The sequence below is a fragment of the Netta rufina genome, assembly GCF_964035555.1.
Source record: "Netta rufina genome assembly, chromosome: 5".
NCBI classification, from domain to species: domain Eukaryota; kingdom Metazoa; phylum Chordata; class Aves; order Anseriformes; family Anatidae; genus Netta; species Netta rufina.
Window position 1 is genome coordinate 16,074,098 of NC_140128.1, and position 20,678 is coordinate 16,094,775.

At 45.7% G+C, this 20,678-nt stretch overlaps 1 protein-coding gene across 1 annotated transcript in view; it reads right to left on the minus strand.

Annotated features, from left to right (window-relative positions):
- The window catches only part of LDLRAD3 (low density lipoprotein receptor class A domain containing 3), a gene marked incomplete at both ends in the record, with an annotated part of 100,741 nt that overhangs the window by 70,330 nt on the left and 9,733 nt on the right, over window positions 1–20,678 (minus strand). The window contains one exon of the mRNA XM_084287336.1: window positions 75–221. Within this exon, the coding sequence (XP_084143462.1) occupies window positions 75–221 (147 nt within the window). The remainder of the gene's footprint in view (window positions 1–74; window positions 222–20,678) is intronic.

Here is a 20,678-nt window from a genome sequence, read left to right on the forward strand (position 1 = left end):
CAAACACACCAGTAACGGTACCTAGCCAGCCCTGTGGTGTCAGGCACACCAAGGTCTCAGCAGGGGTCACTTACGGCATTCCTTCTCATCGCTGTCATCGAAGCAGTCCGGCAGCCCGTCACACTGCCAGGCCCCCGGGATGCAGCGCCCGTTACTGCACATGAAGTTCCCAGGAATGTTGCATTCATTGGTGAAGTTATTCCCAGGCAACAGCTGGCTCTCTGCAACAACAACAACGAGAAACAGAAACTTTACAGGGTACTCAAAAAAGACAGCAGAAGCAGTCACAGAGCAAGATGTTGATCAGCAGCACAACAAACTTCAGGCAAACAATCTTGATGCCGGCTATCTTGTTTTATCTCCCTATCAGCATCCTAAATACAGTACTTGGTAGCACTTCATTCCTTAAATTGTGATTTCACCGGTTCTCCAGTCACACGCTGCATTTTACCGATTTCTTTCTTGCTATTTTCTTCCTGGGTACGTCTATTTAGCCTTCGGCATATCCTCAGGTCAAAGTGGCTTGCTAAAAAAGCTCTCTAATTCCTCAGTAAAATAGATGAGGCTACAAGACATCAGCTCCATTCTCCCGTGCTTCTGTCAGATGGGCATTTAGCTTGCAGAATTACTCGTTGTTTTTTGTTGCTGTTGTTACCCAAGGGCTAGGAGCTACGTAGCACATTGACTAATTCATATCAGCTTTTCAATTAAGTTTTGAACATGGGGCTGTTGGTCAAAGTCAGAACTGAGCTTCTTGGTCTTAGCCTAATGCCCTGCCACACATCAGTCCACAGGCGAGTAAGGCAACCGGCACATTAGAGAGGCTGCCAAGTAGAGAGGGGATAGCAGGAGGATGCAAGAGATAGAGAGAATAGATTTGCCTTTAATGTTGTAACAGCTCCAGCCAATAATTTCCATCTACCGTGCCTCCAAATTTGGTTGTTTTAGGAACACAGCTTACAGAAACATAAACCCCAGGGAAGGAAGTTAATGGCACAAATATTTTAATAAGGCAAAGAGATTCATCCACAGGGCCAAAACGCAGGCTGGGCTTGGAGACTGTGCAAGAGGACTGACACTCCCAACACAACTGCAGCACAAATGGCACCGCAAGGCATCGATCTGGAGGGAAGCAGCAAGACAAGGCAGAGGGCGAGAGAAAGAAGGTCCTTCTCCCACCTTCCTCTGCCACAGCCCAGGCTAGTCCTAGGCAGTGTGCTCCAAGTACACATACCACCAAAAACCAGAAATAAAACCCTTCCTGGCAGCTCATGGCTGCTGGCCCCACCACGTTCAGGGAGGAGCCTCTCCTAGCTCAGTCCTGCACGGAGGGGAAGGGGTTTGGTGCAGACGGTACCTGGAGAAATGTGCTGCCAAAGCAGCGTGCCCCTGAGCACGAGGCTCTCCCGAAGCTCTGGACCCAGCCAGGTGGAGACGGCTCCCCCCAGCATACTGAAACGCTCTGCCCTTAGCACAGGCAACCCCGCTAAGGTTTACATCACCGTTTCACAAGATGCATGACAGGAATGCTTCGGGAAGTATTTTTATGCCTAGTTCTGCCCCACACAGCGCATTTCCTTTCAAATTTCCTTCCTTGCAAATGCCTGACTCTCCTGGGATGTTTTAAGACTCTGCCAGCACAGAGCAGACACCTTAATGGAAATTTGCCCCGAGCTGTTGAAAGACAAGGTAATTCAGAAGCGAAGTGGAAACACAGGCTTGCGAGGCAGATGTGGCAACCTTAACCACTGGCCACACACCTCGAGCCATGTGCAATGCTCCTGCTATTCCTTCCTTGAAGGAAGACAGCGACAGCCAGCAAAAAGCAAGCCCGGGCTACGCAGCTGACAATTTCGTGTCTTTTTGCTTTTATCACTTCCATTCTCTGCATCACTCCTCTTCTGCCCAAGGAAGAGTGGATCTGCTCTGTGCCACGACGCAGAGAGGCTGCTTCTGGGTGAGGACGGGGGAAAACTCAGCTCCGGCTCAGCAGCAACACAGCAAGAGCCATGCCCAGCCCTTCTTCGTGCCCCAGTCCCTAAACCAGCAATGAAAATGGTTTGTCCTTGGCTAGTCCTGCAAGGAAATGCTGATCAGATACAGCACCAACAACCCCTGGGCATCTGCAGTCTTACAGCATCACCGGTAACAGCACGCTGCAGTTTTACGTTCAACCCACAAGCGTGGGGTGGGATTTTGCTTTTGTTTTCCTCACACCTGGCCTTGAACTTTCAAATCCTTCTTTGTGTCACTGACCTGTACCTGATAAGTAATCACCCAGCCAAAATCACCGCTCTCAAGCAGCTGCACAGAAGAAGTTGTTGGCGTTACCCAACCTCCCGTTAGCAAACCCCCAGCATGCTAACACCACGTCTGCCTGCAACCACAGGAACCTCCCCCGGCACTGCACAGCGAGGGCTGCCTTCAGCAGATCCAGACACGGGAGAGATCAGGATTTTCTCTGCCATGGGAAGGCACAGCCAATATGCCACACTCTTAACTTCATTATAACATGTCCAAGAGCTTCAGGAGCAGAAGCTAAGCTCTTTCCCGACTCTTTTAAAAAAAAAAAAAAAAAAAAAGCTTTCCTGTCAGTATGGTACCACTGGCAGACTTCACAGGTAGTTGACAAAACAGTGACCATCAGAGCAAGTTTACAAGTTTGCAAATGCTACAAATGCAGATTGACAAAACTAGTTTCCAAGCTAAGACTAAATCTCTGCTGTAAATTGAAGGTGTTTCAAGTGCCACAAGCAAACTCGGAATCACCAAGGATTTAGTTCTCTCGAACCCTAAGCACCGAGGCAGCACCTTCAGGCAATACCATCAGAAGGTGCCATTCTCATTTGTGTGGTTGCTCTTTGCTAGCTTCTTGTCTAATCCTCCTGCCTACAGCTCTCCCCTAACCTGCTCCACTTCCATGTGCAAGCTGCACCTCTCAAACTGAAACCCCTGCTGTCAACACTCCAGCGAGACCTCCTTGGGCAAGCTGCTAGCTAACAACAGATGCCAGGTCTGGACCTGCCCTAGCTAGAAAACCGTCTTCCCCTCTAAGCATCGCGGTATTCCTGAGACAACGTGATAACGGGATGCATTTCCAAAGCCTCTAACACCTCCTACACAGAGCAACCAAAGTTCAGCTCCTGGCAGATCTGCTGCTGCGTCTTGCCTGAAAGGCTTTCAGCACGGTCTCTGCATCTCCGTGCTTCTTTAATGAAAAACATAGACCGAGCCAAACCATTGAAGAATGTTTTAGGTCTCAAAAAGCAAAAGACTCCAACCCAGAAACAATGCCCAAAAAAAGCCATCAACACCTTTAAATAAAGGCTGTACTCCAGCCCTACTGAACTGAAGGGACACGCCAAGAACAGATACCAATTTTTGTTTAAAATTAAGCTGTTTGTTTATGTTTCCTTTGTTACACGATAAATATATCCTCGAATGTTCTGCTACAGTCAGGATGGAGCACTAACCTTTTTACTAAACAGGAAACAAAAGATACAGGCAGATTAAGTTACTCGCTGACAGCCCTGCGCAGGCTCTGTCGCGGAATGGGAAGGCTGAACTCTGACTCGATCCCATTTCAAAGCACGAGCACTTTCTCTTAAAAGGTAACCTTCAGCTGCTGCTGGAATGGAGTCGCAGGTTGCAGACAGAGCAATTTCAGAGTCCCAGTCAATGCACGCAGCAACTGGCTACGTGCGTTACTCCCTCTCCAACAGAGGTGGATAAAGCACTGTCAGAGCGATGGCACACGTGGAACAGCTTAAATCCTATAGCTCGTTTTGCTTCCTTTACTTTGGAAGCCTCCCCTATGGGATATAAAAGCCCTCAGGGCTCAGAAGGCAATCCTCCACGTGGTCATCACCTCCCAGCCCGCAGGAATGCGATGCTCCTGCCCACTTGCTGAGTGTACGAGCACGTGGGGAGGAGCAGAGGTACCTGCAGGGAAGGGGCAGGATTAGCTCACCTCGTCCATTCTTCCGGAGGACCGAAGCAGGATGCTCGTGAGGTCTGTAGAGATGTCAGATTCTGTGCAGCCAACTTGCTACGCTGCTCGTTGGCAGGGCAGAAATTCCTTCAATCTGGCAGAGCTGGCTTTCCAATAGCTGACATATTTACCCTGCAGCCTCTCTGACTAATTTTGAATTCAGCCCAAATATGAGCTGCACGGATGTGTTTGGTTAAGTGAAGGAGGAGGGGAAGAAGGGGGGAAAGAAGTAGTCCATTTTCACTGCAGCACACTGCTCACTTTAAAAAGCATACCATCTGGGCTGAATGAAAAAACAGGGACTCGTGTTTCACTTTGAAGGGGACTGAGTAAGGAAAGCCAATCTGTTTTAGCAGCCACTTCCAAAAACGCTGGCATCTAAATATTTAATACTTGCTAAACAAGAATCAGAGGAAAAAATAAATAAATAAAAGGACAAGTCACACTGAACACTTCACACTACATTAACAAAGCAAGGCAAGGATATCTTTCACAAAAAAAAAAAAAAAAAAGACACTTTACCTGAAAGCACTCCAGAGAAGTGCACATTACAGAACAGATCGCTGCTGATAACACTGCTGTGTCTGTATCAGAAGGTGTAATCAGGAAGAACAGGCAGTCATTCTGGCCAAGGAGCTTTTGAGGAAGAAATACAAGACACTTATGGGTTTAGCATCCTCATGATGTCAGTAACTTCAGCCTCTTTGCAGAGAAGATCTGTCACTGAGGATGAAGTGGATGAACTCCACTGCCAAACCCCTGATGTGCCTGTTGTGGGAATCCGCCCTGGATACCTTCAATGGACCTCTGTGCAAAATCTTCCAAACACGAAGATGTTTGGATCCAGGCTGGCGTGTAACTGTGATGCTGGATGGGCACTTAGGACTACCTGCCTAACACAGGATGCACAGTATGCTCCATACTTGAATGAGTTCCTCCTTTCTTCCCGATCACTCCCTTGCCTGGTGTAAATCCACACCAGGTTTGATGGCAGCGCATCAGCAATCTGTCCTCACTCCACTGAGATCTGCGGCATGTTGTGAAAACAACATGAGAAAGAGCCTAGAACAAGTCAGTAGCTGGAATTTGCAACAAGGCGGCATCAAAAAGACACCTCCAGTACCTGCTCCCCAGCAAACAGTATCACAACTAAAGACGACAGGAGTTACTTTAACTTCCTCTTTTGTGATTGAAACCTCAGTTCATGACTTAACAGTTACGAACCTTTTCTAAAAATATTGTTTTTTAGTTAACATAGGCATATATATTCTGTTGTGGGCTTTTTCGTTATTTTTTATTGGAAGAAACTAGAGGTGGTCCTTTGTGGAGCCAGGAGCTGGGCTCAATGATCCCTGTGGGTCTTTCAGCTCGGGATATTCTCTGATTCTAAGATACCTGCAGACTCCAACAGCTGTTTTTGTATCTTCCTCAGTCATCTCAGACAGCAAACAAGCAGTGCTAAGTGCCTGGTAGGATATCACAGGACTTGTTTCTTCAGAGACTGCAAAACTATTTACAAATATTTACATTCAGGTCCAGTTGCTTCTGGGGATTTAGGCGGTGAGGACAGATGCATCTTTTCATACTTCTTCGTGTTGATACGAAGCATCTGACTCGCCAAATCCACATCTCCTTTGCAGATGTCTACCAACACAGATGCATCCAGCAAAGAAACTCAAAGGCTGAGCATGAAGAAATTCCATACATTACGTTTCACATACCAACTTCAGTGTAACACACACACGCACAAACCTCGCTGGCTGCAAAGGTGTGTGGTCAGCGAGGGAACACCGGGGGAGTTCAGGGCGATGAGGTGTAACAGCTCAGTGAAACCCAAGGTACTGACAAGTTGTATTTCTGAGATCATACCGAAGTCAGGACTAGCGCAGCTGCCCGAAGTCAGTGACAGAGCAACTCAACCTCTTCTCTACAATTTACCCATTGTTCAAATGCAAATAAGACTCTAGCTTTTAAGAGCATGTCCCATGCTGGATCCAAGTACATGGAGCGTAAGTGTCCACTAACAGCACTGGCAGATGAGGATACGTACACTACAAGAACTCGTTTTATTTTTCATCTCTTACATAAACCCCAAACAATTGTCTGCAGCTGCATGTGTACACCTCATAAATCCCCATAAATGCTTGTCTTCGGCATGATTTGCTTTCCTATGTGCTACTGCAAACATACCTTGCCAGAAGAGAAGAAAACCATCCCAGTGCATGTTCAGGATGGCTTTGGGAAGTAAAGAGTAAGACAAGCTCGTTCTTGCTCTGCTGCGAAACCATTGACAACACCTAAGCCATCTGTCAGGAGTAAAGGACACCTGCCAGTGATTATCTGACAACTCAAATCCCCTTGAACAATTTTAATCCCTATCCTCCCCTATCCTCATTTAAACTGCCTGATGATTACATTGCTTACACAACATCAGAAGTTATGAGGGTTATTTGTAAAGACAGATTGACAGCTCCACTGCAATACAAGTTCTCAAAAATGTTTCTTCGCTGGAGCAGCAGGTAAGTTAGTGATTAATTCGAGGAACTGCTCACCATTTCGGTTCAGCTTCCCCTCCCTCAGTTTTCCAGCTGTGATCTCTGAGATGCAGGAAGTTCTGTACCCAGCATTTTCAAGACTTAAAAATAGATCAGGCCCAGCCAAAGCAGCAGAAATTCCTACGGGTACTTCTGATGAAAACACCAAACGTTTCCAAGGCAAACCAAAGTCAATGCAAACAGCATTTCTATGGAACGGATAGCTTTTTTCAATTTATACAGAAATACAGCGCTGAGGAAGTCAGTCTACTAGTGGATGCCCATCCTTGACCTGCTAATTCCTCACAGCAAGACACCTGTTATTGAACTGGAGGGCAATTAACACATCACCAGCTCCACCATAGGTAATATAACAGGGATATCTCTTTCTAAACATCCTAAGGTACTAGCTGAGGCAATTGGCACATTCCACGTAGCAGGTGGCTGCCATTCAGCACTCAGCCATGTGAAATCCTGCATTAAATATAGCCCTCTAAATCACTCCCTAACAAACAACCACTTGCTTTTTCCTTGCAACACCAAGTGCAGAAAGGAAGCTGAGGTGAACAAGTTTATTTTAATCCTACAGCCTCGGTGGCTGGATCCTATATTTGGGGGACTGGGCATTTCCCTGGAGCCCCTGTATTTGTCTGTCTGCAGCGCAGCTGCCGAGTACACAGCAGCAATAATGCATCTCCCAGGTCTGTGGGCTCACAGCGTGAACAAGGACTGCATCCACAGCCCCAAACTAGCACAAGTTTCAACAGAGGAGGAAGAGGAGGAGAGGCAGAACTACTTAGATTACTGAGCTGGGTACACCCTGAAGAAGGAGCATTCCCCAGCAAGATCCCCAGACACGCACCACACCCCCAGAGCAAGATCAATGCTCCAAATTTAGGATTGTTTTGTCTTTCCCAGACTCCTCTCCAGTTCCACCCCGAGTGATTTTAAGCAAGCTGTGAAAACCATGACTGAACAGCAAATTGGCACAGGCACCTACACAGCACCCTCCAATCCAGAGGATGTTAATTGTTGGAAACATTTTCCCTAATTACGTGTTCTTTATATTTTCAGAAGAGCTGAAAGTCTCTGTTATCTCTGGGCACTTCAATGGAAAGTTAACACAATACAAAATAATAATATGAAGCACAAAGAATATATTCTACCAGCCATCCTCTTCAGGTTACGGAACACTCAATCTTTTATCATTTCATCTCACCCACAGGTTCCCATCCCCTTTCACAAAAGAGCAGGTAACACTCAGTGGCACAAAGGAGATTCCAGCAGTGCAGCTGAACAAAAGCAGGCAGCCCCCCAGCGCATGGAGCAGCCCCCCAGAAACAAGCCTAGAGGGAACTGAGCGTCTGACAGAAGGAAGCTGAGTGCCACCAGACCAGCTCCACGCTCTGGTTCATCATCAACCCAACTTTGTACAGCTTGATGGGGAGAGCAGCAAAAAAAGTAAACTTTGTGATCGCTTCAACATCATCTGTCCTCCCAGAGCCAACGCTGCTGTGTGTTATCTAACTGAACAGATAGTGCAGGCTTGCTGCAGACAGCCTATCTGCTCATCTGGTACTAGTCATCCTGAAACCACAGCCTAAATTACTCTCTTACAGGGCACAGACATAAAGAGTGTACAGAGTAAGTAATCCCACTCTTATTTACGTTCCAAACTACTGATCTTATCACATCTTCATATCGAACTCCCCCCATAGGATTACAGAAAATCTCAGTTTAGTAGACCTCATGCTCAAGCTCCCAGCCTCCACCATTTGGGAAGTTGGCCCCCACCATCTGACCCACCGCAGAGGCTGCAGCCCCCCTTCTGGGCGGACCGACAGCGCTCGCGGTCGGGGCAGCCTTACATTCCTCTATCTACAGCAGCTCTTCACGTGGGAGCTCCTTCCACCAGTCTCATCTCGCTGCTTGCTCTGCTGATAAGATATGGTGAGAGAAACATACTCATGGTCCACATCCACCTCGCGATAAGATTTCCAGGCCGATTCTTTTCTCCTTTCTTCAAGAGCAGGAAGTCAGAGGACTAATCTTGCCTGGCCTACTGATAGGGAGGGGAGAGAAGAAACAGGCTCCTATCAACAGATGAACATCTTAGGGGGGGGAAGAATACTACCACCGAGTCTTAGTTTATTCAAGGATCTTCCTTCCCTAAGAAATTAAATACACGCTTGCCATTATTTCGCAGACCACCGAGACAACTCCATTCTGTCTGCAAAACACAACAGAACATAAAATTTTAAAACGCTCTCGCAGCACAGGGCCTGAGCAGTCACCCATAAATCAATCCTTTAAATATTCATGCGTGATGAAACTGAACTGCTACATACAGATCTGTATATAGTCACTTTCTGCTGTTGTGTCTAGGTTCAAGCTACTTGTTCTCCCAGCAAACACAGCCCTCTTTGTTTTACGTTTTCCTTGGCAGCAGGACGCTTCCGACAGCATCGCCCAGCGTAAATCATAAGCTTGTGTAAACCGGTAGGGACAGCTGTCAGAGCAGGACAGTAAATCTCGTACAATGTGAACACTAAGATTAAGAAAATAGTAAAATACATTGTTCAGTTAAATTATAGGAAGAAAAAAGAAGAAGAACAAAGTTTGAACGGAAATTATATTAGGAATTTTGATGAAGGGCTGCAAAGCCTGGAGGAATCCCATCAGTGCAGTTTGGGTACATGCTTTTGAGACAAGTAGGTGAAGAAACAGTTTTCAAACACTGCCTTAGCAGGTCTGCAGATCCAGAGAAAAAGTGAACTCAGTGACCAAAATTAACCAAATGTGAAGAAATAGCCTGTAACAACAAACCTGGTGAGTGGGAATTCCATTTAACAACAAGGGCTGAGCTCTTTTTCGCTGTGTTTTCCTAACAATCGGAAGGGGCTAAGTTTAAATTCCCTCACACAATATTGCATTGTCAATAGAAATAAAATTAGAAAAACAACACACCTACCTAGAACAATTAGGCTTAAGTTTCCCAGTCACAACGTCTGAACCACTACATTCGAAGATCAAAGGTTTTTAATTGCTCTTTGAGACTTACTTCTACAAGGTTGGTTCTCGAGGTTTTTTGCACTACACAGATGCAACAGGTCATAAAATGCTGTTGTTAACCACATTTTCTTGCTTAAAAACGTGTATTGAATTACCTGTACTTAGGGACCTTCACAGATGACAATTAGCAAACTCTAGGACGTCCAGCCTTCCTAGCTGAACAGACTCTGGTAGGTCAGGCTTACTCCAGACATAAGAAAAATCCTATGGCCATTCGGTCTGGAGAAAACAACTTATTTCAGTATTAGTTTATTTCCCCACTTTCAAGTGCTAGCTCAATCTGTGCTGTTGCGCCATATAACAGTATCTTAAAAGATGCTCCTATGAGAAGTAATGGCAAGGAGGGGGAACAGTTAACTGTGAACCTATACCAGTAAAGGACAGTAACAAAAAATAAACAAAACAACTCTTATTACAGATGCTCTAGGGGCATTTCACTACATCGAATGGTTTCAGTGTGCTGTAATTTACAGGCATAAAAAGCACTGTAGATCTTCAGTGCTGGTAGCTCATACTGGAAGCACTAGCCCTCTCTACATCCCAGCATATGAAAGCAACAGTGCCTGAATTTGCAATAAGAGAAGAACATAGGAGAGGAAAGAAAATGAAGAGCAGTAACAAAGGAGAATGCTGATCTGCTCCATCAGAAGGATGCTAGGGAGATATCATTTTGCCCCTTCTCCATCAAATAGCCACTCGTAAGAACATTCATTATTTCTGCTCTCCTTTCTCCCAGAGCACCGCACCGATCACACACAGGATCAACCTCTGCAAGTGAAGGCAGTTTAAGTATGAGCTACACATTGTAAGTGGCTCAGAGAAACTGATGACTGGTAAGCAGAAGAATATTTCTCCCACCAAGGAGAACAAAACAACTTGTGCACCTCCAGAGACCTTAGACTCCAAACACAGGAAAGGATGACATTACAGAATGATGCTGGTCAGTGGCAGAAGCATGATGGCAAACCTACCGTAGCTGCTGCTTGTACACAGCTGTGCTTAGCTAGCTAAAGGTACATCTCCTCAACAGCTTAAGCTGATCTGAATCAGAGCTCAGTAGTCCCCGTTTTTCCCCATTCCCTGGCTATAAGCTCATCTTCCCTCTTGATATCCTGTTGCGCAAACTCCTATACAGGTGGCAGCAAGCCTGAATGAAGATATCACAAAAGCCTCTAGTTCTTAGTTCTGCATTTTTCAACCCCAAAGACATCACTTAGTCTAATAAAATTGCTTGTCCCTAACAACCGTGCTCCAATTTCTTCTTTAAGCGGTGAGCAGTTTTCAAGAGCAATAATCGTCTTGGCAGCTGCATATCAAAATCCCTTTCCCAGCAAGGAAGGCAGCTGCGTGCCAGAAGCAGACGAGCTGCGCTGTGTCCCAGTAAGCCCGCAGGTGGAGGAGGCTGGGATCCCACACTGACACCTTACCCAGGATGGCAGCTATGGGGAGAGGGCACTGCGCCGGGCTCTGAAAGCAAACTCAGTGTAGGCATGAAGTGATTCGAAAGGCAGCAGAGCAAACAAAACAATGAATTTCTGATAATATTCTCCTCTGATTTATTCACTTAGGACTTGACTGCACATCAGTGAAGCACAACTGCACGGGACAATGAGTGGCAGTGATAACAAGGGGAGCACCATGGCTGAGGGCCAGCAGGAGAAGGGCCCGCCTCAGGGCATGCCTCAGGGCCCAGCAGCACAGGAGAGGCCTTGTCCCAGACAGGCCAGGGCGACAAAACAAAACAGCGACCATGTCCTTAACGAGAAGGAAAAAGCCCATAGCCTCTCACTCAACAGCACTGAGCTAATTTCCAAGTGTGAGGAGATTGATGACAGATAACCAAGATTTTAATCGGAGTGCAGAGAGAGAGATCCGCAGGCTCCCCTGCCCCGGGAAGGCAACGTGGCTCTTGCTTTGAAGTCCCGGCCTCAGAACAGAAACAAGGAGACCAGAAACCTCTCTCCTGAGGCTGCTAAAAAAGCCTGGAAGAGGAACAAGAATGTTTTTCCAAACAATATGTAGAAACGACTGCTAAAGTTAGGGGACCAGTTAGCAGCAGGCAATCAGAGCTGAGGAAAGGCAACAGTTTGGGAGGAGCAGAGGGACTGTGCTAGGTGCCTGTGGCAGCACGCCACCTGTGGAGACAGGGTGGTGTTGGTCCTGGAAAGAACATCAGCTGGAAATAGAGGTAAACCTCTTCAAACAGGGATGTAAATCCAACAGAGAGATGAGACCAAAAAAAAAAGGCCAAACACGGACCTGGAAATGCCACATGGCTTGGGTGACAGAACACGGTGCAAGGGGAACTGAGAGTATCCTTGAAGCTTCAAGGGGAAAGGCAAACTGTTCCTCTCCAGTGCAACATGGATAACACAGAAATGGACAGAAGCACCTTTCAAAAAAACAATTCTGAAGTAACAAGCAAAAACAGAGCCGTGATTTCAGAGGATCACCAGGTTGGGTTATCAACAGCTAATTTTTAGCCACCCTACACTGAAAACGTGGCAAGCCATAGCACAGCCAACACCACTCTTAGACAGTATAGGACTTTCACATCGTTCTCACAGTGATATTTTGGAGATTGCTGCTCGAATACTGGTTTGACTCATCAGCAAGACATCACAAGGCACAAGCCTCTTCAAACATCATATCCCGGGTCTATCCAAAGAGACTTCGCTTTTACTTTTTACTTTTGAGAGGTTTCTTTTACAAAAGATGGTGCACATTTGCCCCTTTCTGGTAGCTCTGGTCCTGTGTCCTCCACTCAGCAAGCCTCAGAGCAAGTTAAATGGGAGAATAGGATGGGACATGGGCATGACAGATGTATACAACTGGTTATTTAGTTGAAGTTGGGAATTTCCCATAATCACTACCAGAGACCTAGAAAATAATCACTTCAAGTGAAAAATAACAGTTTTTATAACCACCTATCTAAAATGTGATTTTCTCCCGTTCAAACCGAGTTCTTTGATGTGCTCTATGCAGTAATAATAAAAATATATACAGAAGATAAAGCGCCTCAGAATTTGCTGCATGGATTAGATTGCTGCTGCTTTCTATAAGCAAATCAATAGCAGAAAAATAAATGGCATTTGCATTTTGTCAATGGGAAACATGCTGTTAGGAAGATACACAGCAGGGATTATATTGAAGTGAGAGGCTCATTCCTTTCACATGAGTTTAGTTTCACCTTATCTATTTCACTTACTCGCTGTAGCAGAAGCTGAGAGGAATTATGTTTCTCCGTTACAGCGGAGCCCGTGCAGTGCCCCCAGGCAGAGGGGAAGTTACCGTGGGGTGGGCGGCGTGGGTGTGTCATCTTTTTGGGAGGCAGTTGTGACCGATTCTTCCCAGCAAACACTGCCACAGCAAGACACCATCCATGCGTACCATATATTACAAAATGCTTTCAAGCTTGCAGTGGAGTCGGGCTTGTTTGCAATACATGCAGTTAGGGATTTTGGCTCTTTCAACGGTTGCTACATTTAACACCCCAGTGAAGAATACTGGGACAAAGATGAGCAGGAAAGATTTAGCATAAAGCATAAAAACTTTTGAGAAAGTTTGAGAAAGAAATGAGAAAATTGAACGCTCCCCCTAGAGAGCTGGAGGCAACTGTGGCAGAGCTCTGGCCCAAGTCTCTGAAGCCACAAAAGAAACAGTTCAGGATTTAGTCTGCGTGACGTAACAGCTTTCTTCTTTTTCCACTTTCTTTGATTCCTGCCAACTCCATTTCCTTTATTTCTTAAAATCCTCTGAACAGTATCCAATAAAGAAAAGTAGTACCCGCTTCTTAAATACCAATCCTGGCCTCAGAAAAAAAAATAAGATAAAAGTTATGCTACCACACTCAAGGTGCCTATTAGACAAAAAATCTTGAAAACTGTCATAGTACACTCCAGCTAAGGAAGAATTATCCGTATATTTTGGGTGCCTCACTTCAACCACACACAGCTTCCAAACCTGCATGTGTTTTAGTAGGATGGACCAAGAATGGGACAGACAGTGAGTTAACACAAATTAACAAGTTTCTGGTTAACTACAAAACCGCTCCCACCTTTTAAGACTTCACTCAACATTTTTTTTGCATCAGGTATCCTTAAAATGCGCCAAAACAAAATGCAGGGAATCTCTCAAACCTTGCTATAGCTTCATGCATCATTTTGCTGGTTAAATGATCCCCAAAAGCTCCACCTGCCCCCTGGCATCTGTCGTATTCATGCAGGCTGCAAGTCGTACTTTCCAAGGAAGATGGGGCAAAGGCATGTCCTGACACACAACACCAGACTGGAAAACTCCAGGAGCTGTGAAGCAAACCAACAAGCTGGGGAAGTGCCTGCAGTTGCAGGTGGGGCCTGGAGAGAACAGACTCAAGAATTTTGCAAAAACCTTCAACAAAATCGAAAGTCAATAATATTACAGGGAACTCAAGATACCTTGGCAGAAGACATGGCTTCTAAATATTCAATATTGAAGTTTTTGATCTCAAAATGCCTGTCTGCTTGGTTCCATAACAGGATGTGCTTAGTTTCAAATAAAACCAAACTGAGACTTGGGATCCACTAAGTGTATGGATTTCCCAATCTTTTGTCAAGGTTCTAGGAAAGCAAGCGTCATCACTTGCAGTAGCTCCTGAGATGGACCATAAAAAGGGCTCCTCAATGCCTTAATGAATATGCTAACGAAGAAGCGGTTTCAGCATGTTGCCATTAAGGGTTAATTTTTAATTTTGCATCTCATTGGCTTAGCTGGGCATTGCCACAAATACCAACCCAGCGGATGTAATCGCAAAGCAGGTGTGTTTGGCTCCAGTCACTCCAGCCATTTAGTGGCAATGAATGTCTGAAAATTGCAGGGTGTAAATTTAACTGGGTGGGTCTCACACGTTGTGTTTATTTTACTGGTAGAGAATGTTATTTGATTAATCAGAATTAAAAGAAAGGTATATCACGTTTCAGGAAAGCTTGTTTATTTTTCTCCCTACCTCTGGTTAGAAATAATAACAAGAAAACCCACTGTATTTACTGCATGATGACAAAGGCAGCACAGCTTCTGCATTGCTGAGTTTCAACAGTAATTTCTTTTAGGTCAATGAGCAGAGAATTGCTTGTGCCGAGCAATGCCAAGATTTCTGCAAAGCAGCTATCAAATCTGGGAAAGATGAGGCAAGAAGGAAGAGACACGTCTGGAATAAAGGACAACCTGAGCGCATTTTCTTTCTAACAACCGTGTTCAAACCAGTAACTGGCTAGCTCTGGCTACGGCTCTCCGCTACCACTTACATGCACATCGGCACTTTCCTTCCTCTCCTTCCCACACATTACAACACCTTACAAGAAATTCAGAAGCCAACGAGAACTGTACATAATGGATGGTTTAAGGGCACTCTGCAGGTGATTGTGCTAGACTGACAGCCACTGCCAAAAAAAAACAGACCACCAGCAAGCCTCTCACACCCCATTTCACACAGGCTGGCAGCAAAGGTCTCCTGCCTCTGCATTTCTGTGAGCCATCACATCAGAGCGTCGATGCTGTCACCAGAACTATTTTTTTTCCTCAAGACAAGAAAAAAAAAAAAAGCCTGGTAAACTGAGACCATCGATACTGAGGTTTTCTCTCTTCTCTGAATCTGCTTCGCTAGGATCACAGAAACTGGTAGGGTGCAAAGCTCTTTGAGGCAGCAGACCCTGCTGTGAATTCTGAAAATTAGTTAAAAGCTTATGAAAGAGATCCAGTACTTCAGGCAAGATGCAAAGCAAATAGGAAAAAGTGAAAAGGAGCAGACTTAAGCACCAACAATTTTCCTCCCACAAAGGAAGTAGGAGGGGGCTTTCATTTAGCACAATTAGACATAATCTTCCCTAAATTTACCTTTCACTTCTACTTCTGTAACGTGCTAGTGACACAAAGTGCATGGAGATCAGTACTTTAGCACAGAAGTCAACCTTTAAAAGCAAAAATACTTGGCTGAGATGAAGAATCCTGCGTTTAGATGACACAGACCATGAATTAGGGACCTTTTTTAATCTTGTATGAAAGAAAAATGTCACTGTCCTTTAAGATGCTTCCAAAAAGGGACGCTCTCCTCTTAAACATTCCTTTCCTCATGGTCCTCAGAAAGGCTAATGCTGTGTGACACACTGCCACAGCAACTCAACAGGACGGCTACTCCAACCCTGACATTCGTGGGAGACAACACACGGCACTGCCCAGGGCACGGGACGAGCACGGCCAGGAGGCAGCGACCTGGCTGGACAACCCACAGCCCCGTGCTGGCCTGCATGGAAGAGGATGCCCCACGGTCATGGTAGTGTAGAAGAAAATTCAAGAACTAGAAGTGCTGAGGTTTGTGAAAGACACCGACAACTCACCCCGTTCTCCTCTGCGAGTCTGAGGAAAGCTGGTCTGCACCTCGCACCGCTTCGGCTGGAAGGGGCTCCTGCCACACAGAGGGGAGAGCCCAAAGCGGCTTCCTTCAGCAGTGCCTCATTAATCATGTAACTGCTAATGGCCACGTAACTGGAGCATTTGCAGGAAAAACTAACTGCACGGTTGTCCATTATACTGAAAGCACTGCTCTTCTACTCTTTGCTTTCTGCTTGAGCAACAGGGCTTCTCTTTTGTTCACCAGTTAGTCCCTTCAAGAAAGGGCTAACGTGTGAAGGTCTATTAATAAACTGAATTCATTTTACTTAAATATATACCACTCAAAAAGAAAAAGAAAAGGCAATGTGATTATTATACGTCTTTCCCATCTTCCTAGTCTCCTATGCAACTAATTTGCACATATTCGAACACGATTTAGTCTATAACATGGACATGCATAGATCTTGCCTTCTATATCCAATGGACTAGCTGAAAAATATAAAGGAAAACTAAGATAGGGAAAACAATGCAATGCTAAAACTTGTCCACAGCTTTAGGAACACACCATGCAGGTGCACACCTGCTTGCAACATCCCATCCACACCAAACGCAAGGCAAACTCCCAGTTTTTACAGCAGCTTCACTCGAAGCAACAGCACCTTTTATGTCCAATTACTCTCTTCTTCCCCTGAAGAGAGGTAAGAGTGACACTGTGTGAACAGAACAAATTACAGCTGGCTGAAATGATTAACTTCCTTCCGTTTCAATGAAATTTCATCTTTTGAAATATGGTTTTAGAAGCCAACATTTTTTAAAGACAACTTGCTGACTGGAAATTGAAGAAATGAAGTAATCTTTAGGAAATCCCACAAAGCAGCTCAGTGACAATGATGTTCTCTCCAGCCCTGTCATTTCCATGAAGTTTAAAGACACCTGAAAAAAAAAAGACTCCTTTCTGAAAATCAGGCTGTTGATACATAAACAGGGAGTTGACCCACTGAAACACATTTGTGTAGGCTCATTTGAAGAGCAGAAAAATCTGGACACACAGCCTCAAAGATGTACAAAACAATCATAAACTAATTCTCGATGTGTGTTTCAGATAGAGATAGATCTGTTTGGAATCTATGTAAGTTCATATCAAAAAAAAAAAAAAAAGCAATACATTCCCTTCCAGTGCCTCCTGGGCAAACCAGACTCAGATAAAACACATGCTCTGGAGACTGTGCTATTTATTAGGACGCAGCACAGCCTTTGGGAAGGATTCACATGGCTGAGTCCTACCCAGGTGTTAAGCAGTTCGGATTCTCTACGATAACGAACTAAAAGCAATCAGAAGATAACGTGATTCAAGTCCTGGTGTACCCGCTTACCTTTGGACAGGACAATGAGCTGGGAAAAGAAAAAAAAAAGCTTACAGTAGCACTAGGGAATAAACTACTCGGACAAACCAGAAGTCCTTTCCCACCTCTCATTTCTAGGTGTGTAAGACTGTCACACAGCACCGCTTCCTCATTTCTGTTTTATTCCATTTCCTGCACGGTACAGAGACCACCCTATGCTAATAAAAACAAGCACCACGCATTTTCCTAGACATCTATTTTAAAGTTCCCCTCTCCAGCACCCAACCTGCTGCCAGAAGAGAAACCTGCTGTTCGCCACAGAGGAGGCTGGCACGGCTGGGCAATGCTGATGGCTAGGGAGGAGAACCTGCCCGATTCCCAGGCTGTGTCTGACAGGGGGGTCTGAAGTGTGATCCTCACATAAAAAGGGTAAAATAAAAATAAAAGTTGCAAGGAAGAAGACTAAGAAGGCACATGGACAACTCCCCCGTGAAGCATCTGCCAACGCAGCGGAGTGAGGCTGACAGGGGACGCTTCCATTTCCTCACGTCCCACTTACCAAATCAATCAGAAACCAGCTCCAGCAATTAAGTGGTAATGAATTATTGATAGTGCTCGCTTTGAGGAACTGAGCACTTACCTGCGTTCATGAAACCAAAGGAACTGAGGTGGGCGAGCGGCACCGCCCTCTGAGGCGAGGCACGAGGAGGCACAGCACGCCGCCTCGCCTCACGTTGTGCCTGCCAGGGATCGCCGTGCTCTCCGGGCTGTTATCTCAGATCTGTTTGTAGACGATCACACAACACCCTGATTTGTGTCCCACTCTCCCCGTTTGTAAAAAATTCGCACTTCAGAGAGGCACTGCGAGTGTGTCACGTACCAAATTGAGTGATTTCGATAAATACTACAACCTACCACTTTTTCAGAGGAAAGAGAAGAGTGTTGTTCAAAGGAAAGGGCAGGGGAAAAAAAAAACCACTTTTAAAATGTGATCTGCAACATATGTTCAGTGGCAGGATTTGCCCTGAGGAAGAGAAAGTGGTCCTGAAGCCCTACTATTTCAAGAAATTTCAAGTCTGTGCAGAGCATGCCTGCAAATTAGGTTGGTTTATTTTGGGTAATGCAAATAAATACAACTACGAGCCCAGAAAGATAAGGAATTGAGTCTTGGATTCAAAAAAGTCCTGCCAGCCACTTGAGGCTGCCAGCAATGCCCCACAGGCCCATTTCCATCACTAATGCATGGAAGTAATGTAGGAAAGATAACTCTGTCCACTCCCACCACACCTCACTCCTGCTCCTTTATTTAGTTGTACCATTAAAACCAAACAGGCAGCGGGTGACGTGGACATTCACCTCACAGCGTGTTACCCAACCTGTGGAGCTGCCAGCCCCACACACTGTCTATGCTCGCTTATTTCAGCCTCTCCTGGAGCTTCACCCTCAGAAGCAGCGCGGAGCCGGGCCCAGGGCGGATTCAGCCCCTCAGGCCGGCAGCCCCATCTCCTCTGACCCATGTCGAGTGTGACAACTCCTGACCCGCTCTCCGGCAGGAATGCCAGCGCTGTGACTCCAGGAGGAGGCAGATTAATGCCAGGACTTGCGGCACAGCCCAGCCTCGCCGACAGGATCCCTTTCAGGAAAGGGCAGCTCTCTGGGTGGAATTTGAGAAGGCCGGAGACAGGGTTCAGCCCTACCACAGATGTCTCGTGTGATCATATTACTCTGCTTTCCTTGGCTTCAGCTTTTTTTATCTGTTAACGATTACTAATGCTCTCCTATCCCACGGGAATGCTGCAGGCATCCATAATTTATGTTTCCATGCTGCTCAGATGCTGAGGAGATGGGTACCTGAAGACATATACTGATCAGCAGCTTTCCAAATAAGCAAACTGCTTTTGAAGGAGCATCATAAAGAAGCGCAGCGTATCAATAGCAAAAGCCCACAGCCATATCCTGAATAATTTATTCCTCGGTAGTAAACATGCAAAGGCGTATGCAGAAATCTGGGAGCAGGTATGCAGCTAAAACCCCGTTCAGGGACTGTGATTCAGAAACAAGCAGCCCCCTACAACACACCAACCTCACCTCCTGAGCCCCCGCCTGCCCAACTACCAATGAGACCGCCTGCACAGTGACTGTAGAGGGAAGAGAGCCCTGAACCTGGTAAATTCGAGTCATTGCACACACAGAAATTACCTGCCCTCTTTTATTTGTGCTCACTGGGCCCCTGCTACGGTGTTAATTTTTGGTTTTCTGTTGCGTGTGTACATACTTACACTCACTTGTGTTTAATGTTGGGCGTGCTTTGGAGGAGAAAGGAACAACCCGGGAAGCTTGTTTAAAAACAGGAGGAATTTGTATGTTTCACCTTCTCCAAAACAATTTCGCCCTGGAAACGTGCAATGACTGGCTCCTCCTATAGCTGCTTACACGGAGGGTTTGATTTTGACAGCTGAGCTTGCTCTCACTCCAGGCGCTCTCTAACCAAAACATTCACTACAGCACTCCAATAGCACATTTTTTCCAAAACAGGCCAACGCAGTCCTTCCAAACTGAACCAGCACTGGAATACTTCCTAAATCTGTGCCAAGTTAGGTTTCTTACAGGAATACAGTCGCTTGAAATGCTCAAGTCTGCAAACCTGGCCCTTGCCGGTACAGGGAGCTGGGTGTTTGAAAAGGTGGAAGGAGGGCTCTGCTTCCCAAGGCACTTTCCCTTTGACATATCTCCTACCAGACATGCTTCCTGCCCAAAGCGGAGATAATCACCAGATATTTCAGAAGTCTAAGCCATGCAGGTTTAATTTTAACTGGATCTGACAGGCCTTATGCAGGTCTCTTCGGGCTCTATACAGACCCAGAGGAAGTCACGTTGATTGCTTCTTAAATGGGAAAGTCTGCTCACCGAGGTGGCCAGTCTAATTTTGCAACTGTTGATGAGCAAACAAATGAAGCAGCAGCACTGCAGGGAAAAATCAGCTAAGCCGTGCTTTACAGGCTGAACACAGCTTCCTCCTGAGACCACTTCCAAGGAGCAGCGGCAGTCACCAGGCAAGCAGCTCCAGATTCAGCCTCAGCTAGGACGAGAATATCCTGCCAGTGATCAGAACCGCTTTCTGTATTTTCAGATTTTATTTCACTCAGCTAATTGGCTATTAAGCTCCAATAAGGTGGACATTTATCTCCAGATAACACAAGAAAATTGGAAAGTAAGCAGCCTGAGGCTACGCTGAAGACTGTTAACCAAATAGCAAGCCAGAGCTCCATTAAAACAATTCATCAGAAAGCCTAGATAGTCCCTTGGCAGATTTTCAAGGATCCCATTAGAAATTTTAAGGACACCCAATCCGATTAGACTCTGAAGTCTACC